The sequence below is a fragment of the Acinonyx jubatus genome, chromosome D1, assembly GCF_027475565.1.
Source record: "Acinonyx jubatus isolate Ajub_Pintada_27869175 chromosome D1, VMU_Ajub_asm_v1.0, whole genome shotgun sequence".
NCBI lineage: Eukaryota > Metazoa > Chordata > Mammalia > Carnivora > Felidae > Acinonyx > Acinonyx jubatus.
The window spans coordinates 59,506,304-59,533,048 of record NC_069390.1 but is presented as its reverse complement, the minus strand read 5'-3'; the positions used below and the strand labels follow the sequence as shown (position 1 = coordinate 59,533,048).

At 39.2% G+C, this 26,745-nt stretch overlaps 1 protein-coding gene and 1 long non-coding RNA gene across 4 annotated transcripts in view; one reads left to right on the top strand and one right to left on the bottom strand.

Moving 5' to 3' along the window:
• The window catches only part of RSF1 (remodeling and spacing factor 1), a 160,114-nt gene extending 145,497 nt beyond the window's left edge, over positions 1-14,617 (top strand). For all 3 annotated transcript variants that reach the window (XM_027039859.2, XM_015078860.3, XM_053203735.1), the window contains exons 14-16: positions 772-992; positions 3,812-4,000; positions 7,019-14,617. In XM_027039859.2, the coding sequence (XP_026895660.1) occupies positions 772-992; positions 3,812-4,000; positions 7,019-7,581 (973 nt within the window). In that variant the 3' untranslated portion in view covers positions 7,582-14,617. The remainder of the gene's footprint in view (positions 1-771; positions 993-3,811; positions 4,001-7,018) is intronic.
• Positions 851-26,736, bottom strand: LOC113593727 (uncharacterized). Its single transcript, XR_003414056.2, has 4 exons — positions 26,478-26,736; positions 26,131-26,188; positions 22,316-22,450; positions 851-989 (listed from the first exon to the last, which is right to left on the bottom strand). It is a non-coding gene; the product is annotated as an uncharacterized LOC113593727 (long non-coding RNA).
• Positions 26,737-26,745: the final 9 nt, after the last annotated feature.

The following is a 26,745-nucleotide window of genomic DNA, read 5'->3' as shown; positions in this document are numbered from 1 at the left end:
GGTATGTCAGGGTAGCAAGAACATGGGGAAGAAGAAGTAAAGAGTGCCCTGCTGGAGATGTGACGAAGAGATAAAAAGGTCCCAGATGATGGAGTGATTTGTTAGTCATGCATAGGAATTCAGACTCTTACCCTGAAAATGATGATAAAAGCCCACTAATTGGCATTTTAACAGCAGACTAATGAGGTTTATGTTTCAGAAGACTTCATCTTGGCCTTCATTTGGAGGATACATGGAGGGGAAATGAATCTAGAGACTAGAGAGACTCCCTGGAGGATTGCTGTAGTGATTTAGTGGGAGACGATTGCCTAAACAAGGAAGAGGGATCAGGTTTGAGATAATATCTTTAAGAGGTCGACTCAAGGAAGAGTTAATAATTTGTTAGATGTGAGAAATTAAAAGGGAGAAATTAGGAAAAATACCAGGTTTTTGGTTTGAGTTCCTGGATAGGTAATAGTACCAAATACAAGGCTAGGAGACACAAGAGAGGAATAGGTTAGGAAATAATGAGTTCTCTTTGGAACATGTTGAATTTAAGGTATGAGAGGGACATTCCAAGAGGCCAAAGTAATTTATAGTATGAAAATCAGCATCAGTTCATCTTAACGCCTCCTAAGAAAAGAATAGATGGTAAAACCTTTCTCCATTTTATTAACAGACAAATTGGTAACAATTACCCAGGTATTTTACATTAACCATTACTTAAACAATTCACTGCACTTGGTAGAATTTGAACTCAGAATCTTAATTCATCTGGTTTCTCTTGAACAGATCTCAAGATGAGTTTGTTGTATCTGATGAAAACCCAGATGAGAGTGAAGAAGACCCACCGTCTAATGATGACAGCGACACTGATTTCTGTAGCCGAAGACTGAGGCGACATCCTTCCCGGCCAATGAGGCAAAGCAGGCGTTTGCGGAGAAAGACCCCAAAGAAAAAGTACTCTGATGATGATGAAGAGGAGGAGTCTGAAGAGAATAGTAGAGACTCTGGTAAAAAAAAAAAAAAAAAAAAATTGTGTTCTCATCACACCAACTCAGTAAATTCTTATGATTTCTGGAGTTAAGAGTCCTTAAGATAAAACTCCATTCAACTGTAATATAAGCTTTCTGATGAAACTTTGAATTCTCTTCTTATGATTTAGTAACTAAATTTTTCACAGAAAGCACATAAAGCATATCTAAGAAAATGAATACAGATGGATATGTCAACCGCATACCAAATTCATTTAAGATTGTGATGAATTCTTCTGGCGCAAAGTGTTTCCATGCCTAGACTTATCTTCATAGTGTTTCTTTAGAATCATTCTCAAATAAGGTGAGAACCTTTTACTCATATATCTAGCAGTTGGAAAGAGAAGGATCACCAGTTATTGCTAACATTTAAATCTCTATCAGTGATTCATTCATTTTTATGAATTAGCAGTAGTTGATGTTCTTATATTTTATGCTAATCCCTATTAACTGATTAAATAGTGACCAGTACAGTACCTAAAAGAACAGATATGAGTCCTTTTTTTTTTTGTAGAATTGGCAGATAGGTAGCTGTCATCTCACTGAGGAAGTGTCACAACCGGGAAGAAGTATTACATCCTTGACCTGGCCGGGCTTGTGGGCTTTTCTGTTTCATACATCTTTTTTTCTAAACCTCTTGAGTAAATGGAGACATCTTGCCTCTTTATCAGTGATTATTTCCTAAGAACAAGGACATTTTCAAACATAACCACAGTATAATCATCAAAATCAGACATTTTAACATTGATATATGGCTATTATCTAATTAACAGTATACGTTCAGATTTCATCAGGTGTCCCAAGATTACCCTTTATATCAATTTTTTTTCCTAGTCCACGGTCAAATCCAGGAGTACACATTGCATTTATTCATGTCTCTAGTCTCCTTTAATCTAGAATATTCCTCAAACTTTGTCTTTATTGATCTCCACAGTTTTAAAGAATACACAGTAGTTAATTTGTAAAATGTTCCTCAGTCTAGAGTATTTTTCTTTCCTTGTGATTAGATTCAGTGTACACATTTTTCAGCAAGAATATCACAGAGCTAATATATGTTCTCCGGGTCTCCATTATTTTTCCCTTTATAATTAACAGTAATTAGTAGGAAGGCATTTTTGAGACCTTATATATCCCATTTCTTTTCAGATGTTTTACTCATAGTTTTAGCATTCATTGATGATTTCCTAGCTCCATCACTCTTTTTACCTTTATTATTTGGTGTTCTGTAAGAAAGCACTTTCCCTTCTTCTGCATATATTTATTTCTTTATATCAGTATGTACTTGTGGATTCTTACTTTAGTCTGTGGATATAATATGTGACCATCGCTATGCTGGTTCAGTTTGTCCCAGATTTGGCCAGTAGGACTCCTTCAAACTAACTAGTTTGCCATTTTGAAGCCAATTTGGAATTTGTTAGCACTCCTGAAAAACAGCTCTAATACAGTGTCATGGTCGTGTTTACTTATCAGAGATGGTAAGGACAGTGCTATTTAGCTACACTTTGGAAGTTTCTCCCTGTGCTATAGCTAGCAGATTTTATTTCCATGTGGAAAAAAGCCAAAAATATAACTCCAGTTCTATACTTCTTTAGAACAGTCTCATCTAGGATTAGATGGTTTAATCTGTGCAGTACATTCTGAAATTATTTAATCTGTGCCATACATCTGTACATACAGGAACAGCAGATTATCTTGAGGCAGAATAGTAACTGCCACCAAGAAGAGCAGCCATGTAGCTGACTGAGTAGCTCTAGGTTGAATGAGATATGGATCATATAAAACATCTTTTCATCTCAACCATTGGCTGCTAACAGGATACATTAATGAGGTTGGGCATTAAAGACCCTTATGCACTTATTCATACTGTTAGAAGGAAAATAAGAGACTTATAGGGACTCCTGGCTGGCTCATTAGGTAGAGAGTATGACTTTTGGTCACAGGGTTGTGAGTCCAAGCCCCATGTTAGGCGTGAAGCCTGCTTTTTTTTTTTTTTTTTTCGTTTATTTATTTTTGAGACAGAGAGAAACAGAGCATGAACGGGGGAGGGTCAGAGAGAGGGAGACACAGAATCTGAAACAGGCTCCAGGCTCTGAGCTGTCAGCACAGAGCCCGACGTGGGGCTCAAACTCACGGACCGCGAGATCATGACCTGAGCCGAAGTCGGCCACTCAACCAACTGAGCCACCCAGGCGCCCCAAGCCTGCTTTTAAAAAGAGAGAGATTTATTGGGGTGCCTGGGGTGGCGCAGTCGGTTGAGCATCCAGCTTTGGCCCAGGTTATGATCTCGTAGTTCTTGGGTTTGAACCCTACATCAGGCTCCCTGATATCAGCCTGTTCAGCGCAGAGTCCGCTTCAGATCCTCTGTTCCTCTCTCTTTGCCCCTCCCCACACTTGTGCTCTCCCAAAGATAAATATTTAAAAAGAGAGAGGAGGGGCACCTGGGTGCCTCATTCAGTTAAGCGTCCGACTTTAGTTCAGGTCATGATCGCACAGTCTATGAGTTTGAGCCCCGCTTGGGATTCTGTGCTGACAGCTCAGAGCCTGGAACCTGCTTTGGATTCTGTGTCTCCCTCTCTCTCTGCCCCAACCCCACTTGCGCTCTGTTGTCGTCTCTCCCAAAAATAAACATTAAAAAAAGAAAGAGAACTTACAATAACTGATTGATTTTAAAAATGTTACTGCTGAACCTTAATAGCTTTATATTTTTATAACCTAAGCTAATTACATTTCTATTTAATAGACTTAAATTTTGTACTCGACTTCTTTTTCCTTTTTTTGTTTTTTTTTTTTTTTAACAGAAAGTGATTTTAGCGATGATTTTAGTGATGATTTTGTAGAAACTCGGCGAAGGCGGTCAAGGAGGAATCAGAAAAGACAAATTAACTACAAAGAAGATTCCGAAAGTGATGGTTCCCAGAAGAGTTTACGACGTGGTAAAGAAATCAGACGAGTTCACAAGCGCAGGCTTTCCAGCTCAGAGAGTGAAGGTAAGGAGTAGATCTCCAGTTTACAGAAGTTTGCACAAGGCAGAAGTAGAAGCTATAAAGTAAGGATTACAGTTCTGTACCATTTCATAGAAATTCAATATAGCCACTCAGATCTTTGAGACAAAACCCGTTATTTTTTTGCTGGGTCACTTTTTATACTTTAAATAAATGATACTTGATAAGATACCAATTTTTAACATCTCCATTGTAATAATTAAATTTTTCATTGAAATAGAAGAGTCTCAGAAAATTATCTGAGCAAGATTTCTTTGGCTCCCCTAATTATTCACAGCCCTCATTTTGAAATAACCTCCTGTGCCCTGAATAACTAAAGAGCTTCAGATACAGGTTTTTGCTGTCTTTCCACCCTGACCATGAACTTCAGTTGGTAACTTTTATTTCTTAATAGTTTTTGCTGTGCTTTAGAGCAGCAGTGTAGGAAAAGCTCTAAAATATGAATTTGTGATATCCATTTAGTCTTATGGTTATTCCAGAGTGCTTCCCAAGTTCATTTTAAATTATTCCAATACCTATGCCCCTTTCTGCTTTGATTTATTTAATTCTCCATTATTTATCACCTATTTTGAAGATTTCAAAGATCCTTATCCATTAAGTTTGAGCCCAAGTCAGGAAAGAAAGGGAAAAAAAGTTTGGACATGAGAGGCTAAAGAAAGGAGGTAAACATCTGATTGTGTATATTTTTCTTCATGTGTCATTAAAGATAAACATAAATTCAGTAATTCAACTTTAGAAAATACTTACTGCACTAGTCACTGTTATAGGCACTGGGACCAGAAGAGTGAACAGCCAAAACATCTCACTCCCGTGTGTAACTCTTCTTTTAATTAGGGGCAGAGACAATGAACAAGATAAATAAGTAGAACCTGTCTTATATTACGTGGCGATAAATGCCGTGGAGAAGAATAAAGGAGCAAGGGAAGTTGGGAGAGTAGCTGGGATCTCAGGGTACCATACGAACGCCTCTCTAAGAAGACCACATTTGAGTCAAGACCTGACAAAATGTCAGGTGTGTGTCCTGCATTTATCTGAAAGAAGAGTGATATAGTCAGATAGAGCAACTAATGTGAAGGGCTGGAGGCAAGTCTGTGCCTGGCTTGTTGAGGGAACAAAGTCAGGGTGGTTGAAGGAGAATGAGTGAAGGGAAGAATAGCTTGAGATGATACAGAGATCAGCGGGGTCAGATCATGAAGAGCAGTAGTCTGCCAACTATGGCCCACCCGTTTGTATAAATAAAGACTTTGTAAATCAAGTTTTATTGGAACAGCCACACCCATTGTTTCTTACGTGTTATCTGTGGCTTCTTTTGTGTAAAGTTGAGTAGTTGTAATAGAGACTGTAGGGCCTGCCCCTTACAAAAAATAAAAATAAAAATTGCCAACCCTTGATGAGGAACAGTGCCATGCGGTTGAACTTTCTGCAGTGATGGAAATATTCTTTATCTGTGCTCTTCAATATAGTAGCCACTGGCCTCATGTGGCTTTTGAGCACCTGAAATGTGACTGGTTTAACTGAGGAACTAAATTTTTAATTTTTATTTTATTTAAATTTAAAATAGCCACATGTGATTACTGGCTACCATATTGGATAGTACAGTAGGCCATTGTATAGTATAGACTTCAGATTTTATTCTGTGTGAGAGCAGAAGTAATTGGAGGAGTTTGAGCAGAGCAGTGATTTGTGTTTTAATTTGCTATGGCAGCTGTGATATGAATAAATTTAAGGGGACAAGGACAGAATCTAGGAGACCAGTTAATAGGCCAGGTGAGAGATGATGGTGGGTGAGACTAGGGCAGCAGTAGTGAAGGGGTGAAAAGCAGTCAGATAATGGATATATTTTGGAGGTAGACTCAAAGGATATATTGTTGGGTTTGATGGCAGAAAGAAAGCAATCAAAAGATGACTGAGTGATTGCAGTAGAGTTGCCAGTAACTAAGATGGTGGAGACCAGAACAGTTCAGGTTTGAGGCAGAGGTTTAGGACCTTAGTTCTGGACACATTAGGTTTCAGATGCCTGTCTAGAAATTGCACATAGGGATGCCTGGGTGGCTCAGTCAGGTAAGCATCCAACTCTTGATCTTAGCTTAGGTCTTGATCTCAGAGTCATGAGTTTAAGCCTCATGTTGGGCTCCACACTGGGTCTGAAGCTTACTTTAAAATTAATTAATTAATTAATTAAAAAATTCCAGGGGCGCCTGGGTGGCGCAGTCGGTTAAGCGTCCAACTTCAGCCAGGTCACGATCTCGCGGTCCGTGAGTTCGAGCCCCACGTCGGGCTCTGGGCTGATGGCTCAGAGCCTGGAGCCTGTTTCCGATTCTGTGTCTCCCTCTCTCTCTGCCCCTCCCCCGTTCATGCTCTGTCTCTCTCTGTCCCAAAAAATAAATAAATGTTGAAAAAAAAAATTTTTTTAAATTCCAGCATAGATGTTGAGTAGGCAGGTTGATACATGAGTGTGGAATTTAGAGGTTGCCTAAAACAAATATGAGAGTCATCAGCATATAGATGCAAAGCTGTGAGATTAGATGAGGCCACCAAGATGTAGGTACAGAAAAAGGAAAGAAGACCTTTCAGGACTATCAAGGACATTTAATAACATGAGTTAGGAGTTGTTAGCACAGTGTTTCAGATGCCCAGAGTTGGGTGCTCAGTTTAATCTTTCCTTATCAGTTTGTTTACATGACTCCATAATTTGAGGGCTAGTGGATAGTAATTTCTCCGTTTGTTACCCCCCCACCCATCTCCATTTAATTTAAGGGCCATGATTAAGTTATCTGGTTCTCCTCTTTCCTAAAATCTTAGTTAAAAAGCGCACTGTGGATCATACCATGGATTGTTATAGACCTGTGAGGAGAGAGAAACCAGGGCAGGTTTGAAGGGAAATACAGATTTATGAGCAAGTTTGAAAGCAGGACATGGGCTGACTATGGGGAGGAAAAGGAGAATTACTTAAATCTGTTATGGTTAACTGTGTCGATGGCTTAAATGTGCTGTTTATTCTAGAGAGCTATATGTCCAAGAACTCTGAAGATGATGAGCTAGCTAAAGAATCAAAGCGGTCAGTTCGAAAGCGGGGTCGAAGCACAGATGAATATTCAGAAGCAGATGAGGAAGAAGGCAAACCATCCCGAAAACGGCTACACCGGATCGAGACAGATGAGGAGGAGAGTTGTGACAACGCTCATGGAGGTGCAGATCAGCCTGCCCCTGACAACCAGCCCAGGGTCCTGCCCTCAGAACAAGAGAGCACCAAGAAGCCCTACCGGATAGACAGTGATGAGGAAGAGGACTTTGAAAATGTAGGCAAAGTGGGGAGCCCTTTGGACTATAGCTTAGTGGACTTGCCTTCCACCAATGGACAGAGTCCTGGCAAAGCCATTGAGAACTTGATTGGCAAGCCAACTGAGAAGCCTCAGACCCCCAAGGACAACAGCACAGCCAGTGCAAGCCTGGCCCCCAATGGGACAAGTGGTGGGCAGGAGGCAGGGGCACCAGAAGAGGAGGAAGATGAGCTTTTAAGAGTGACTGACCTTGTTGATTATGTCTGTAATAGTGAACAGTTATAAGACTTCTTTTCCATTTTTGTGCTAATTTATTCCACGGTAGCTCTCACACCAGCGGGCCAGTTATTAAAAGCTGTTTTATTTTTCCTAGAAAACTCCACTACAGAATGACTTTTTAGAAGAAAAATTTCAACAAACCCTGAAGTCTTTCTGTGAAGTGACCAGTTTTGAACTTTGAAGATAAATAATTGCTGTAAATTCCTTTTGATTTTCTTTTTCCAAGTTCATGGTCCTTGGTAATTTCATTCATGGAAAAAATCTTATTATAATAACAACAAAGATTTGTATATTTTTGACTTTATATTTCCTGAGCTCTCCTGACTTTGTGAAAAAGGGTGGATAAGAATGCATTCCGAATCTGTGAGGGCCCAAAACAGAATTAGGGGTGGGAGAAGGCACTTGTGCTTTAGCTTTTTCATATTAAATATATATTATATTTAAACATTCATGGCATAGATGATGATTAACAGACTGTTTAAAAGTTCAAGTCTGTGTTGTTGCAGTTTGAGAACTGTAGATAACATCATACATACATCATTTAGTAACAGCATCCATGATATCAGCTTGTTTACTATCAGAGATAACCACACTTAATAAAGAAGAGATGGAGAAAGTACCATCATTAAAAACTCTAACCTGAGTTTCTGTTATAGCGGAGTTCCTTGTTTAAAAAAAAAAAATCATCTGAAAAACATTTGTACAGTAAAATGTATAATGAAGCTTTGACAACCAGATTGTGCTAGCAGCAAATTTTTTTTAAACAGCTTTATGCAGTGGTGATGAGGTGGCCTCTAATCTAATATACTATCAATGAAGAGTTATTCGTGATATAAATGTGGTCTTTCTTTAGGCCCAGGTGGACTGTAAACTTTGCAGATAGTGTAACTCTGGTCTTCTGGCCACTTAATATTTAAATATCTGAAATAGCCCATTTTGAAAGAAATACATCTATACATAACATACATGAAGAGATGCTAAGCTGACAGCGGTATTTTAGCACATTTGAAATGGGGAAAGGATTTTCAGGTGAATTTTAACTGGTCTATTCTTGCCCTTAGTATCTACTTCAAATTGAAGTCTACAAACAAAGCAGTTCCTTTGGGAGGTTTTTAGTTTGAGTTTTAGCATGTATGTGTGTGTATATGTGTGTGTGTATGTGTGTGCATTGGAATTTCCTATCTGCCTGGATATATTAGCAGGGTTTGAATGTAGTTTTGGCCTTTGGCCATTAGACTTCTATTAAAATTCATTAATAGTCACATGACCAACAGAGTTGCTTGAGAACCGCCAATATACTTAATAGGCATGACATCCATTTCAAACATCTCAATGCTTTAATGAAAGATGAGCCCTTTGTTTCAAGAAAAAAGGGGTTTATAACTAAATATCTAACATGTAATTGACACTAAAATATGAACTTTGTCTTATTACTGTTACAGCTGTAAAATTTCAGGCAGAGCCATAAATAACATTGTATAAAGTGTAGCACTTGTGATTAAACCTTGCCTGTCAAATTCTGAAACCTTCAGCCATTACTTCTGTGAATACTTTTGCCCCGGGATTTGGGTTTTTCTGTTCCAGTGTTGTGTCTGTTGCCGGCAACAGACACACATATCTGCTGCTGGCCCAAGGAACTTTGTTAATTTTTCTTTCCAAATTAAGCATCATATGTGCTAGTCAGTGTATAGTAAAGCACTTCTCTTTTTATTATTAAAAAGCTGGCATTAGACTTGCATTATAAATACCTCTCTAGAAACTTTATACTCCTTTTCCTTCCTCAACAGGTGTTGCCCTGAAGTCTTATCTTTTGGCCTTGAAAGTTTATAGCTGTTGTTTTTCATTTGTTGGTTCTTTTGTTTGTTTTGTTTTGTTTCACTTTAGTTCTGTAGTACCTGCCCATTAATATTTTTGCTTTGATTCTAGCAATGTATATGTATCTGTATAAAAAATAAAATAATGAAAGCAGCCTAAAAATAGGATGCACCAATAGCATGTGGTTCCAAGCAAGTTGTGATTTTTATTTTGAGACAATGTTCCACTGGAAGGGAGGGAAGGGCTTAACATTTACAGACGGTAGAGCAGGGTTATGTAAGGAACCATACTCACTTACCAGGCCTCGTTTCTAGCCAGGTTTGTTCATTTATTTGAAAGTCAGTTAAGAATGTTAGCCTTTTTAACTGTCTAACAGGCAGGCAATACAAGAATTCCTACTAGTGCAAGGTAAGTGGTTAGAATGTGCAGGTGGCCTCTCCTGCCATTCTTCCTCTACCATTTTAGTCCTGCAGCTGGGTAAAGCCACTACCGTGTAGAAATTCCCATGTACCCTGTCTCTACCTCTGGACACACCAGCTCCTGCTTCCACCACTCTATAGTTAAGCAAGCGATAAGAAGTGTTCGATGGGTAGATTATTTATTTTACAGGATGCCTAATGTGAAATAAGGAGTTATTTTTACCCTTCTCCTGCAGAGTAAAAGGTCATTGTTAGAGCAAAGACTGAGTATTCAATTTAGCATAGTTCCACTGACATGGGTTATGATACCACTTTTGCTGCCTATTAATTTACTGAACTTGAATTAAATGTTTGTGAACTTGATAGTGAATGTCTGCCTGCTAACCTTACATTCTGATTAAGCCAATTGACTGTTTCATCTACAAAGGCTGCAGAAGCCTCTGATACTTATAAGTTATTATGCAGACAGATTAATTGTGGGCGGTTAAATGTTGAACAGTTCAAAAACAGTTCTGCTGCTTGGTGACTAGATTTAGTCCCTCATGGAGTCTTGTGTTCACTGAAATGTTACCTGAACATGCTTTGAAGAAGTTAAAAAAAAATGTTAGGAAAAAGTCATTGTTCTGTATCCAAAGATATAATTCAGTCATTAGGAACTGGACAGAGTATAAGCAAGCGGCTCATTTGAGTTTAGAACATCCTGGATCCTTAGAGTACTAACCACGGATTTAGATTCATCATAGCTGCTATATAATAGAGCCCTTTAATACTTTCATCTTTTTTAAATACAGATGGACTCCCAGTGTCAAACTCCACAATCTATAGCGCGTGTATTAAGGGGAGATGCTGTTTAGTACTCAGGATATTTCGTTTGCAATTTCCGTAAAGGTTTGAAAACTAGCCAAACTTTCACAAAGCAGAAGCTTTCAAGTAAAATATATGAAAGGAAATCAGACTGAAAATACACATTTTGGTTTTGTAGACTTGTGTTGACAAAATAGTGTTTAGTGTAAAACATTCTCCGTTGTTGGCACATTATTAGAGAATGATGGCAGAGAGATTTTCAAGAGTATACCTGATAATACTGAGGTTGGGTTTCCTTGACACATCTCTTTCCAGCTGGTCAAGGTTGCAGATGCAGAGAAGAAAAAGGAGTTGCATTTAGAATAAATTCATGTCTACTGATAGTCTTTTTTTTTTTTTTTTAATATGACCTGCCAAAGAACCAAGGACTTCGAATGCTAAAGACGTTGTTGAAAAAAACAATTTTTAAACCAGTTAATTTTAAAAGGATATTATAAGCTCCAGTTTTCACTTTTGGGTTGATAGGACCCATCCCTATTATAATATGCATTTGAACAAAGTATACGTATTAAAAATATATATAGGCGTGTACTTATTTAGAGGTAAAATGGTGGGGAAATGTTACCAATTTTTAAATGGGATTGATGGAATTTACTTTGTCATAAAGAATGCCTTTTTAGCTTATGTTTGTGGGGTTAAGAGTTGTTAACCATTAGCTAGTTCTACCATATGACTGAAAGGAACACAGTGAATCTGTAAGTCTAATATTTAGAAAAAGTGAGCTGTACCCTTCAACAACACAGTGGAACAGGTCCATGATTGCCTCACAGCTATAGAACACGTATTCAAAGACCCAGATCTTTTTTTTAATAGAATATACATACATGTATGTATATATATATATATATAAGTTAATATGTATATACATACTTTAGATGTTAGCAGAAATGAAAAGTGAGTTTCAAATCATTAATTGACATTGTAAAAAGACATAAGACAAATAATTTTAACTGATGTGGAATTATGAACATTTAATTGCAGAAAAAGTCTAGAGAAACATAGCGAAGTTTCTCTTCTTGGTTTGACATTCTAAAAAAATATTCCTGGTTCTCTAAGAAGTAAGAATGCCAAGACTGCATATCTGCTGTAATCTATCTAGTCCTCTGCTTAATATTGTTCTTAAACTTTGTTAGAATAAAATCCATTCCTATTTTATCCACCATTCCCAGTGTGTACCTGTAAACCTACTTTGGAAGTGGCAATTCATCTGCTGATTTTCTTATTTTTATACCAATCCTGAAAGACAAGGCCCTTTGCTATCAATGTATTTAAGCTAGGTTATTATATGTACACTTAATAGTCTGTTTTTGAAATATTTCACTTCAACTTAAATGATAATTTAACATTTTTTGAGTGCCAAGAATTGCTAAGTAACTATGTAACATATACTGAGGAGTCATTCCCCAGCAAGCAAGCAGTCTTCATAAGCCAAACTGTAGTGTGCTTGGTATATAACCACTTTAGATTGTAAACTCAATGCTTCTTTTTTTACTCAGATAAACCCTCTCAGAAATCGGTTAGAATAGGATTACATGAATGGATTTTGTCCTTCATTCTGGTCATGTAAGCTCAATTTTTTTTTTTTTCATTTTATATTTACACCATTTCTTTCTGGAAAATGCTGCAAACCCCAATTCTGGCACATTGTCATTTCAGTTAAGGAAAATGTTATTTTAATTTTAATAACTTTTAAGATATAACTATCCTATGCATAAGTTATACGAGAGGGCATAACAAATTATTAGATGAGTAGAAATTTATTAATTAAGCTCCTTAGACATTTTGAATGAGAAAAAAACATTTAAAGGAACTACATTTGTGTTTTTTGCCAAACCGGTACAAGCTAGTAAATGCACTAAGGACCGAGTGACCTGCCTTGTTCATTTTGCCACTGGATGATGTAAGTTAAGAATGGAATTGTTAACCCTAATTATATATTTTCTTGACTTTCATCGCTTTCTAAAGAAACCTAATTTAAGTGTTTGGGGTTTTGTTTGACCTGTATTTATTGAGTTCTGGTCATAGACCCGGAGCTGCCTGTCATGCTTATGGATGGCCAGAACAGTCATTGGGATACTTAATGGCTCAAGGCCTTCTGAATCATTTAACTTATTTTGTATGTTGCAAAAAAAAAAAAAAGTTTATTTTGCTTGAGAGTCACATTTTTTATATAACTGTACAGCTTTTAAGGGATGGGAGGTGGAAAAATACCCTAAAATAGGATGTAGATTTTTACAATTGTGTTTATGCTAGAACATCTACAGGTGCATTATGTAATTAAACCTAAAATTGTTTAAAAATTTGTGCCATGGTCTTTTTCATTTTCCTGCCCTTTAGCAGAGTTGGTGCATGTCAATACTGCTATGTGGACAAGCCTTGAAATTAGGCTAATAACCCTTGTCTCCAAAGCTTTAAGAACACTGCATGAAAATTATACACAAACACATATACACATACACATATACACACACACAAGTAGACATGCACACACAGATCTAGTTTAGTGTAAATGAATTTTCAATTTCAGAACAGCTATCATAGCCTCAATTTGGCAGTTAACAGCATATTATAGTGCGTGGTTTTCGTGATGCCTAACTAGGGTATTCTCAATGTTGGTCTGGTGTTTTGTTCTCTTAGCAAAGTAGCTTCTTGATAATGGTATCTGAATTGTAGCTTGCCCAAACCCGTCAGGAGGTTCTGTGTACACCTTCAAAGGGACTGTCCCGTGCTGGGATGGGTGGAGTGGGTTGGGGCAAAGCTCGGTTTCTTTTCAATCTGTAAAAGAAGGAAAACCTAGAATTGTTTGATTTGGTGGTTATTCAGTAGACTTAATTCCACAGGAGTATTTGTCTGCTGGAAGGGATATCAGATTAAATTCCAATTCTCTCCACATTTGATGAAACATACTTTTGAAATCTTGTAGAGTTGCTGATTCTAGCATTCTTTTACATGGCACATTTTACCACAACTTTCATTAAGACACCAGTACTTTTTGCTATCTGATAATTTTACCATTCTAATAACTCACCTTTATAGCACAAATGTATTCTCATAAAGAATTAAATTCGTCTAGGTGTGTCATAATTTCTATCTAAACTACCTTTATCGTCAGCTAACATGGGGTTGTCGGTTTCTTTGCCATCATCATCCATTCAGAGGTGATGCCTGGAAATCATGAATTTCTAGGTGAAGAATACAAATTCCTGATAAGAATTTGTAAATGGTATATGTTAAATTTTCATTTTGGTTTTAAAGTAATAGTAGCTGGGATTCGGGGAGCGTTTGATCAAAATGCCTCTTGGATTTTCAGACATGCTTATATGAAATGCTTTATTTTCCTATGCATAAAAAAATTATTCCTGGAATAGGTTCTCAGAATGCTTTATTTTGTTTCTAGGAGATGAGAGCTAAAGCAGAAGCTCCGAGATTAGCATAATACTGTTGAGAGGTAATCAGGAACGTGCTGTTTTAGTCAAATAGGGGAAACTGACGTGCTCTCTGCCACATATAATGTACTGCATGTGTGTGTGGGTGGGGGGGAGATTTGAAAACTGGAAATGTGATTCCAATAATGCACAAAGTAAATTTTGTGCATAGAAAATATAGGAATTCCTGGTAGCTTAAAGCTTCAGGGGTTAACTGCAGTGTATGAACACCTAGTGTGTTAGAATTGCAGTGCATAGTTGTTTAAATATAATATTCCTTGTAAGTGACAACCAAAATATGTTGTGGCTGGTGCCAATTATTTTTTGTTAATGAAATGTTCAATGTCTCACTACAGTCTGATCAGAACTCTTGGTGTTATAAGCCAGGCCTAAAGCTATTTTATAGCTCTTGGCCTAATTGTGTAACTTTTTCTTTCAAAATGTTTTATTATAATACTTCTGTCATTTCTTTCACTTAATATATGTCAATTGTCATAATAAAAAATTTAAATAATTTGATGTATTTAGCATGATGTGTTTGCAGACTTAGTTTATTTTAAACTTCGTGGCACATAAAAAGTTAAGAATTTTCAATAATACTTGATGAAGGCTGAAAATTTTTGTCATCTAAGGAACAGGTGAATTGTTCTCTACTATCTAGAAAGTAAATTTACAAATATCAATTTCCCCAAAGTAATTTTTTTTTGAGAGAGAGAGAGAATCCCAAAAGGGGCAGAGAGAGGGAGGGAGAAAGAGAGAGAGGGAGAGAAATGTGGGGCTCACCTGAAGGGGGGGCGGGGACTCATGCTCACCTAATGGGGGACTCAAACTCATGAACCGTGAGATCATGACCTGAGCTGAAGTCAGATGCTTAACAACTGAGCCACCCGGGTGCCCCCCCCCCCAGAGTAATTTTTAAAGCTGTATGCCAGCTAGGTGAATTATAGGTATTAGGAGGCCATCTATCGAAAGAGTTCTATCTTTAGCCTCTGGAGAGCTGACACATTAGAGAGGCCTTGGACTTGTTCTGTGTGGTACTCTGGGAGCACAGAACTAGACCAGAGGGCAAAAGCCATAAGGCAAAAGCTTTCATTTATTCTATGGGAAATTTTTTTCACAGAGTTCTGTAATAATAACTCTGGGAGTGAATTTTCACCAGTAGGGGATGTTTGGGTTTAGGCTGCACTGTCACTTGGCAGGAGTGTAACAGTTCAACACATCTGAAAAGTGGTTAGACCAGATGACTTGAAGGGGCCCTTCCAACAATCCTGAGTATGAGTCTCCTCTACAAGTGTTGATTTGATAAATTTTCCTAATTAATTCTCGGGTATAGCAAGATTGCCAGTGAATGGTGAACTCTCTCTCTCTTTTTTCTTTTTTTTTTTTTAGCAACTAGTGGAATTCATCATTATTTACAATTCTGATTAAAAATACTGATTAACTGGGGCACCTGGCTAGCTGAGGTGGAACATGCAACTCTTGATCTTGGGGTATGAATTCAAGCTCTACTTTGGGCACAGAGATTACTTTAAAAAATTACTGAGCAATTTTTAGGTAAAGCAGTTTTTAAATCAGAATTTCACGTAATGGAATGAAAGATGATCTATGCTGGCAAGAAATGACCAGCTGCAATGTTTCTCAGTGGTTTATTTGAAAATTTCACTTAAACACAATCAGTTAAGTGGAGGTGACAGTGCTGTGGCAGCCTTAAGAGAATTTAAAGGAGTCTACTGGAGTCTACTGAATCTAGAGAATGGCTATCAGCCCACACCTCTTTCGGATTATGAGACCAGAGGATGTAGAAGAGTTCTTGTCTTTAAAACCAAGAATTGGTGTACTATGCTGGGACCATTTAGTACAGGCACAATTATAAAAAATAATGAGATTATTCTAGTGAAGCTAAATTAAGTGTTGGGTGAAATGAATGCCTGTCTCATTTTGACTCGTTAATGACTTTTCATGAGCTCTTTAAGGACCTACAAGTCTAAATGAAAATCAAAGAGAAAGAACACTCTAAGGGGATGTGACCTAATATTTGCAGCATTATTTTAGAACATAAAGTCATATCCAAATGAAAGGTTAACTAGGAGCCTACTAGTTCACAGTATAGGCCACTTATAGCTTCCTTGTTGTTCCTCTTGCCCGTTTCAGAGCTACTTTATCCACACTCAAGCACTCGTCCTTCTCTCCAGCATGTCTCCAAGGAGGAGGCATCTCCTGTTTTTGTCACATCCCTTCTGTGTCCCTCATCTGGCCCCTTCCCTCTTGCCTCCTACGGGTCCTCACATCTCAGTGCTCTCTCTCTGATCTCCACCTCTCTATACTCTACTCCTTTCTATACAAACCTCTATCCTGGAAAACAGAAGTACCACCCTGTCTTCCATCCACTCTGCCTCTCAGTTATTTCTTATTTGACTGCCAGTCTTTAAAACAAACAGATTATAGAAATGTTAAACTATATTTGAAGACTCGCTGAAATGTCAGAAATTCCTAAAAGAAACTCTGGGAAAATAGCAGGCTTCGCAGCAGCATACTTGAACTCCAACACTGGGAACAACTGTTACAGGTAGCTGAAACTTAAAACAGGGGAGATGTTCTTGCTTTTCCCTTCAATTGTTTTGTATCTTTCTGTTGAAATGTCCATTTTCTTTTCTCTTTGGCATGACTGCCTTCTAGTAGGATACCACTAATTGCACCATGGACTCATGCAATCAAATAGCTCTTACTCTATTAAAAAAAAAAAAAAAAAAGAGGAAGCACTTGATTAATGATGTTAGAACCTGATTAGAACCTGTGCTGTCTCTAGTTTAAAGTAAATTTTCTATATTTCAAGGCTAGTTTTTCCCCCCCTAAGGATGAATTTTGATGGTAACGAGGGTTTACCAACAATGAAGAGAGAAGCAAGCTGGCTCAATTCTGGAAAATTGGAAAGTTGGCTTCAGATTCAGACTGATCCAGAAGGCAGGGCTGGAGTTTTAGCTGGGAGATGTTGTAAGCAGAATGAGGATAGTGCCAAAGAGACATGGACCCACAACCAGAAAAGGCATACGAGAGAGGAAGAGAAGGCTAGGAATCCGTCTTTGTAATGATTGTCCTCTCAGAGACACAGCCGCTTCTAATAATCTGGATGTGCTTATGCAGTGGCTTCCAAAAGTTCTTGTAAATTTCATTTAAAAACCATTCTTCTTGGTTTTTTTAATTGAGATATAATTCACATGCCATAAATTTCACCATTTCAAGATGTACAATTTAATGGTCTTTAATATATTCACAAGGTTGTCTCCACCCCCAAAAGAAACCCAATATATTACTAGCTCAGTATTACTATTCACCATTCTCCCCTTCCCCTCAGACCCTGGCAACCACTAATCTACTGTCTGTAAGGATTTGCCTATTCTGGACATTTTATATAAATGGGATCATAATATGTGAGCTTTTTTGTCTGACTTCTTTCATTTAGCATGTTTTCATGACTTCATGTTTTGGTTTTTTTTTAATTTTTTTATTTCATAGTTTATTTATTTTGAGAGAGAGAGTTGGGGGCGGGGGAGGGGAAGCAGAGAGAAAGGAAGACAGAGAATCCCAAGCAGGCTCCACGCTGACCACACGGAGCCTGATACAGGGCTTGAACTCGTGAACCTGAGCCAAGATCTAAAGTTGGAAACTTAACCGACTGAGCTACCCAGGCGTCCTGACTTCATCTATGTTTTAGTATGAATCAGTACTTCATTCCTTTTTATTGATGAACAATATTCTACTACATTGTTTATGCATCCATTTTGTTTATCTTCAGCAGTTGATGGATATTTGGATTGTTTCCACTCTGGGGCTATTATGAATAACAAATATTGGAGTACAGGTTTTTGTGTGGAAATGTTTTCAGTTCTCTTACGTATCTGGGAATTAAATTGGTACATTATATGGTAACTCTTGTTTCACGTTTTCAGGTACTGCTGAACTGTTTACACGGTATCTGTATCTTTTTACCTTCCCACTGGCAATGCAGGAGGGTTCCAGTTTCTCCACATCAGAGAACACTTATGATTCAGTCTTTTATTATTATTATTATTATTATTATAGCCATCCTACTGGCTATGAAGTAGTTTCTCACTGTGGTTTTGAGTTGCATTTCCTAGATGATTAGTGATATTGAGCATCTTCTCCTGTGCTTATTGGCCAATTGTTTAACTTCTTTTCAGAAACATCTGTTCAGATCCTTTGCCCATTTTTTAAATGGGGTTATATATATTTTTGTTCTTCAGTTATGAGTCCTTTCTATATACCAACCCTTACCAAATACATGACTTGCAAATATTTTCTTCAGTTCTTCAACTTGTCTTTTTACTTTCTTGATGGTGCCCTTTGACACAAAAGTTGTTAATTTTGGTGATGTCCAATTTGGGGTTTTTTTTGTTTGTTTGTTTACTCATGCTTTAGATGTCATACCTAAGAAACTGTTGCCTAATGCAATGTCACAAAAATTTATGTTTTATAGGTTTAGCTCTTAAGTTTAGGTGATTGGCCCATTCTGAATTGTTTTTGTATAAGGAGTCAGAGATCTGAATTCATTCTTTCGCATGTGGCTATCTAGTTGTACCAGCACCATTTGTTGAAAAAGCTGTTCTTTCCCTCATTGGATTCCCTTGGCATCCTTGTCAAAACACAGTGGGCCAGAAATGTATGGGTTTACTTCTGGACTCTTAATTTTATTCCACTGATCTATACAGCTATCCTTATGCCAATACCACACAGTCTGGATTACTGTAATTTTGTAGGAAGGGGTGCATGGGTGGCTCAGTCGGTTAAGCATCCAACTCAGGTTATGATCTTGTGGTTCGTGGGTTCAAGCCCCACGTCGGGCTCTGTGCTGATGGCTTGGAGCCTGGAGCCTGCTTGGGATTCTGTGTCTCCCTCTCTCTCTGCCCCTCCCCTGTTCATGCTCTGTCTCTCTTTTTATTACTAAAAAGTAATAGTTTAATTACTATTAAACAATAGTAATTGTTTTTCCATCTACTGTTTGAACTTAAAATAGGCAAGGGCTATCTGCTCTCAATCCTCAATGCCTAGCAAAATGCCTTATATATTTAATTCATTTAAAAATAAATCTCACTTCTCTGGGGCACCTGGGTGGCTCAGTCGGTTGAGCATCGACTTTGGCTCAGGTCATGATCTCACAGTTCGTGGGTTCGAGCCCCGCATCGGGCTCTGTGCTGACAGCTCAGAGTCTGGAGCCTGCTTCTGATTCTGTGTCTCCCTCTCTCTCTGCTTTTCCCCCACTCGCACTCTGTCCGTCTCTCTCTCAAAAATAAATTTAAAAGAACATTAAAAAAATTTTTTTAAATAAAAATAAATCTCACTTATTCACCTAATCACAGGTAGAAGCGGTATTGTTACCATTTTACAGATGAGAAAACCAAGGCTCACAGATTAAGTATTTTTCTAAGATTATTCTGTTACACTTCTTTTAATGCAAAGGCATAGATAATAACCCCACTAAGCTTGCATGTTTATAAGAAAGCACTCAGCCTCACTGTTTCTTGGGTAAGAAGTTACTAGTCATCCCAATGAGCCATTTCAGGTTTCTGTCTGAAAACCATTAACAACAGAGAAGGCCAATTCTCTTAAGTCCTAGAGTTTCTCCCATTATTAGCCTTTTTAAATAAAGTTTTTTCCTTTATTGATAATTTATATATGCTTATAGTAGACAGAGAAGAGTAAGAAAAATTAAATAGTCACATCGCCACCACTCAGAAATAACCACTCAAAATGTTAGTGCATTTCTCTTCGGTATTTTTTATTTGCAGATTAAAAAAAATTAAGATCTTTCTGAATAAAGGTCCTTCATAATAAATTAGTCAGTTTATAGAACCAAATAAAACACCCCATTATCTCTAAAAGCCAGATGACCCAGGCATGCGGGAAGCTTTAACAATAAAGAGCACACTCTGCTCCTTGGTCAGCAGCAGCCCTGAGGGGACATGGAAGGTTTTCAGTAGAGAAAGGCAATGGCAGCTGAGGACCCCGCCTCACCGGCCCTGGACCCTAATAGGTTAGTTTGAAACTCATTGTTTCTTAAATTGCTACCTCTGGTCAGCAGATCTCTGCCACCGAATGTTGTAACATGAGCTGCTCTCTTCAGTTTAGGTGACTTTTTCATTCAGACTCATTCTGGCATCCGAAACAATGTCTGCTGATGTGAAGTGATGCCCTGTGTGATTTCTACTAGCTATACGTTTAAAAGAGGGACCTTAGTGGTTTGTTAAAAAAGGGCATCACTGCCTGAACTCACTTCCTGGGCCTGTTCCAAGATTTCCCATCTTCCCTGATAATCCTTGCCCTGCAAGTGAAGGACAAAGAAGGAAACTGAAATGAACCTTACAACCTTAATGTTAACCTTCTTCTGAAAACCCTGTACACGGTGGGAGACTATGTTGCCTGGCACCTTGGTGTGTAAGCAATAGGAGTTGTGAAGCATTATTAAGTGGATTAACTTCTTAAACCATATGTTCGAAAAATCAATGGGATAGGAGCAATTCCTATTTTTTGTTGTTTTTTTTTTTTTGAGAGAGACAGAGTGGGGGAGGGGCAGAGAGAGAGAGAGAGAGAGAGAGAGAGACAGAATCCGAAGCAGGCTCCAGGCTCTCAGCTGTCTCAGCATACAGCCCGATGCAGGACTTGAGCTCCCGAGCCATGAGATCATGACCTGAGCCGAAGTCGGACGCTTAACTGACTGAGCCACCTGGGTGCTCCAGAAGCAATTATTTCATTTTATTTTATTATTATTAATAATGTTTACTTTTTAAAAAAAAAACTTTTTAAAAAATGTTTATTTTTGACAGAGAGAGAGAGACAGAGCATGAGCGGGGGAGGGGCAGAGAGAGAGGGAGACACAGAATCGGGAGCAGGCTCCAGGCTCTGAGCTGTGAGCTCTTGCTCAGAGCTGTCAGACTCTTGCCCCTGTATCATCCTGAAATATATATATATATGAGCCCGACGCGGGACTCAAACTCACAAACCGTGAGATCATGACCTGAGCCGAAGTCAGTTAGTTGCTCAACTGACTGAGCCACCCAGGTACCCCTGTTTGTTTATTTACTTTTTGAGAGAGCTAGAGACAGAGTGTGAGGGGGGGGAGGGGCAGAAAGAGAAAGACACACAGAATGTGAAGCAGGCTCCAGGCTCTGAGCTATCATCACAGAGCCCAATGCAGGTCTTGAACTCATGAACTGAGAGATCATGACCTGAGCCGAAGTTAGACGCTTAGCTGACTGAGCCACCCAGGTGCCCCTGGAGCAATTCCTTTTAAAGTTAAAAGCCCATGATAGGTGTCACAACAAATGTAAGTACCTGGGCTAGCACAGAATACAAAATCACTACTCTAATTTGTTTTCTCACTTTATGATTTTTACTTTCTCTGTAGTTTTTTTTCCTGATTCATGTTTTTTCTTCATCTATTTAATTTTACTTATCTTTCTGTTTATTTATATTCATCACCCATTACCTTGTAAAAGATAACTTTTGCTCACATGTGGCATTGTCCATGTATGTTAACAGAGACCTTCTCAAATTCTTTTTTTTATTTTTTTTTATTAAAAAATTTTTTTTAACGTTTATTTATTTTTGAGACAGGGAGAGACAGAGCATGAACAGGGGAGGGTCAGAGAGAGGGAGACACAGAATCTGAAACAGGGTCCAGGCTCCAAGCTGTTAGCACAGAGCCCGACGCGGGGCTCGAACTCACGGACTGCGAGATCATAACCTGAGCCGAAGTCGGCCGCCTAACCGACTGAGCCACCCAGGTGCCCCTCAAATTCTTAAATTCAGGAATATCACCATAGCGTGTATCGTACCCTCTCCTCCAACCACCCCCTCCCCTGCCAAAAGAAACCCAAAACAGTGAAGTATAATTTTCTGAGAGTGGAAAGGTGCCGTAAGTCATGGTAAGAGGCAAGAAAGCTAAGTTGAGTGCAAGTGCAGGGCAGTCAGCTAGGCTCATTCATCATCCCACCGTTGTTTTAGCAAATTGTTACAGATTGGAGGGATAATTGGTGGCAAGTCATTCATGAATGCCAAGGGCTTGCTATATACATGGCCCTTCCCAGCCCATCTTGGCCGACTTTCCAGCCCCACCATGCCATCATGTGCCACACACAAATTCTTGCAGTTCCTCAAACACTACATGCTCCTTCCTATCTTTGTGCAATGAAATGGAATTACCTCTACGTATGCTTTTCTTTATCTTTGAACTCCTCATCCTCAAGACGCAACTCAAACATCATGTTCTCCTACAAGTTCTCTGGATTCTCACGAAGGGCAATCCCATGGTACTTGGTGCAGACTTCAATACAGCACCTACCACATGAGAATATAATTCTTATGTCTCTTTCCCAAAGACTAGGAGGCCTCTGGGTTCAGCAAACAGTTTGGATGCTCTTATAGTGGCTTAACACAGAGAGGACCTGAATGCACAATAGTGGAGGAGAAATGAGGGGTCAGATTCATGAGACAGGAGTTAAGAGGTGACAGAACTTGGTTGATTGGAGGCAGTAAAATGAAGTGTGCAGGATTTGCTGCCCAACAGCATAGATTGTAAATCAAGCTCTGCCACTTAGTAGGTATAGACTTGGGCAAGTTACTTCACCCTGACTTGTTTTCTTATCTGTAAAACAGGAATCATGATAGTATATATTTCCTAGGGCTGCTATGAAGACTGATACACATAAATTGCTTGGAACAGTGAGTACCTATCATACAGTAAGCCCTCCATAAATGTCAGTTGCTGTTTTTGTTCCTATTATAATTAATAATTATAAATTATAATTAATTATTATTACTGAATATGAAGAGTGAGGGAGAATAAGGTCATACGGATAGATTCAAGGTTTCTAACTTGAGCACCTAAACGTAAGGTGGTATTTTTCCATATAATAAGATGCTAGAGAAACAGCAGAGTTGAATGAGAAGATGGTAAATTCAAATTTTTATTGATACTATTTTTTAGAGCAATTTTAGGTTCACAACAAAATTGAGCAGATGGTACACAGATTTCCCAGTACTCCCCCAGTCATGCCTCACCTCCCTCATTATCAACATTCCCCACCACAGACGTACATTTGTTGCAACCGATGAACTCACACTGAGACACATCATTGTCAATCAAAGTCCATAGTTCACAAGCTCAATTTTTGATAAGCTGAATGAGAAGGGTCTGTGGAACCCCTAAATGGAGATGTCTAGCAGGCTGCAGGATGTAAAAGTCTATAGTTGAAGAGGGTTTTGGGATGGAGATAGAGATTGGGGAGTTACCTACACAGGGTAGTTCAAACCATGGGCATGGGTAAGTTTGCCAAGTCAAGTGTATAAGGAGAAGCACAGTGACTAAAGTCTATTCAAGGTTCTTTCTCACTTATCTTTAGCTAATCTATCAGTTATTGCTAAAACTTAGTGACTTAAAATAACAAATATTATCTCACAGTTTCTGTGGGTCAAGAACCTGGACCATTCAGCTGGGTGTTTCTGCCTCAAAGTCTCTCCCAAAGCTGTAGTCAAGGTGGCAGCCAAGGGTGCAGGTATTCCATGGCAGATCATACTACAAAGTTCATTTATAAAGAAAAAGAGGGGCACCTGGGTGGCTCAGTCAGTTAAGCATCCAACTTCAGCTCATGTCATGATCTCACAGTTGGTGAGTTTGAGCCCCGCATTGGGCTCTCTGCTGTCAGCATGGAGCCTGCTTCGGACCCTCTGTCCTCCTCTTTCTCTGTCCCTTGCCTGCTTGTGTTCTCTCTCTCTCTCTCTCTCTCTCTCTCTCTCTCTCTCTCTCAAAAATAAATATTAAAAAAAAAAAGAAAGAAAAAAGAAAAGGAAAAACCCAGCAGACCCTACCTGTTGTCACTCTCTGTAACTTCCAAGGCTAGGTTAGAAGAGGCATGCAGCTTCTATCAGTCTCTTTTTTGGGACTCTCCACTTCAAATCCCAGCTACCATGCTGTGAGGAAGCTCAGGCCCCATGGAGACGCTATTTAAAGGTATTCCAGCTGATAGCACCCTCTGAGGTCCCAGTCATGAGCCACAATGTGTCAGATACTAGGATGGAAGGCTGGAGGTCTCAGAAGATAGCCAGTCCTGGTACACACTTTAGTAGTTTTCCTTCTTTCAACTCTATCACTTATTCAAGAGCCACACACCCCCTGCCTCTTTTTTTCCAGAGAAAGGGAGTGTGTGTATGTAAGCAGGGGAGAGGGGCAAGGGGAGAGGGAGAGAGAATCTTAAGTAAGCTTCACAGTCAGGACAGAGCCCAACACAGGACTCAATCCCACGACCTTGGGATCATGACCCAAGCTGAGATCAAGAGTACAATGGTCAACCAACTGAGCCACAAAGGCACCCCAAGAGTCTTAAGAGTACATATCAAGGGTATGATCCTAGTAAGAATGGATTTATAGGAAGCTTAATTCTTACTATCGCCAAAAGGCAGGAACATCTTTATACCTCTTTGCCAACTAGTTCTAAAAGGTGATGATTTGTAGTGAAGACATTAAGCTTGACATTAAAAGGCAGGAATTTAATTTCTAGCTGCATGCTAGTAATGTAGACCACAGCAAATCACTTAATTGCTCTGATCTTCAGTTTTCTCATCTATACAGTGGGCATAATAGCAGCCACCTTGCATACATCACAGAATTATTATAAAGACCAAAAGAGAGAATGGGTGAGAGCATTCTTCTGACAAGTAAAACAGTATACATATGTGAGACTTAAGTGTCTACTTTTATTACTTATAGGGATTTATATAGGAAGTAAAGGAACAAATCCTGCCCTTCTTTAAATTCTTGGTGATATGCTTCCCTTTGATGTACATATGCTTGGATACTTCCTCGGAGACTGTCACTGTAACAGGTGAAGAGTTCCTTGTCATAGCTAAGATCCCTTTTCTTCAGTCATTAACTTGAATAAAATGTTTTGCTGTGAGACAATCCCCCTTTTTTTTAGTATTTTTAAAAAAATATTTACTTATTTTTGAGAGAGAGAGAAACAGAGTGCCCGCGGGAAGGGGCAGAAAGATAGGGAGACACAGAAGCTGAAGATAGGCTCCAGGCTCTGAGCTGTCCACACAGAGCCAGACGCCAGGCTCCAACTTACGAACTGTGCGATCATGATCTGAACCGGTCAGTCACTTAACCGACTGAGCCACCCAGGTGCCCAGAGACAATTGCTTTTTAACGACACTATAAAAACTATGTCAAGTTGATATGAAATTATTATATAGGTTTTAGCCAATTTTCTCTCTGCATGATTTGGGGAATTCTGTTTCTGAGCAAAGCACTGACTGTTTTACTATATAGCCAACCGCGTGCAGCTGTCCCAGGAACCGTGAAATTCTCCATTTCCTGTATTAGATTGTTAGCTACTCTCAAAGCTTACTTTTCCTCCTGGATTCTCCATCTTGGAGAAATGAACCAGCATCCAATCACTTAGCCTGGAAATCATCCTTGGCTTCTTTTCTTCATCCATCCTCTTCTTCATTTTCGCCACCTTCTTTCCCTCAGTCTCCCTCCAGATTCTGAGGACTTCACCTTTGTAATAGCTCTAGACTCTATTCCATTTCCATTCTTACTGCTACTCTCTCACCTATACTACAGAAACAACTTCCTAATACTCTCCCTGCTCAGAGTGCCCCTCCTCTAGTCTTGCTACCAACAAACGAATCCCAGTTTAAAAAAATCGAACACTCCTCTAGTCAACAGATGGAAATACAGCTACTCCACATGTCTGCCCATCCAGCCTCAACAGTGCTACAGCACAGGTATGATCATACTGATTTTACAGGCAAGAAAAGTTTGGCCTAGAGACTGACTTCCTTGAATTCCACTAGGTCTCTCACGGCTAAACTCTTGCTCTTCAGTTTAATGCCTCAGGCCTCCTATTTGTAAAACTGGATCAATAGTCACTTTCCCATATACTTGGCATAAAGAGGAAATGAAATAATACTGGGAAAGTGCCTGGAACAGTGCCTGGCACCTAACACTCAGTTACCTTTTGCTATTATTCTGATTAAAGTTTTCATTGTTCTTGTTACTTCGTTCTTCAGTGCCTAACAAAGAAATAAAGCAAGAGTTTCAAATCCGAAGTACTAATTCTTTTCCCCTTAGCGCCCCATCTCCTCTCTGACACAGCCAACTCTTTGCCCAGAGTTAATTACCAATTTGGGCTCGTTTGCCTGCCTGAGACTGGGCGGGGGACACGCAGCTCCCGCACAGGGGCAGCTTCAGGACCCAGAGTGACGTCGTCGGGGGCGCGGCTGTTAGGTTGAAATGTGGACAGGTTGGGATGAGGCCCGCGCAAGCTAGAAGAGCCGTGAACCCAGTTACGAGCTCTCTAACCTCTAGAAGAGTGTGGTCTTTGATTCCCATCCAAGGCTCAGGCCTCGGTTTCCTCTTCTGTAGAAAAAGGAGTTTATTATTCATCGTGCTTCCACTCTCAAAGGGTTGCTGTGACAACGCAGCACTAGCACTTCGGAGAGAGAGCTCCGTTATTTCCAGCCTGGAGCCTTAGGGAGGGCGAGTGGGAGGGGCCTGGGGTCACGTGACCAACGCTGCCCAGTCCCCTCAGGCCTCCGAGAGCTTGCCCCAGAACGTCTCTCTCTCGGGT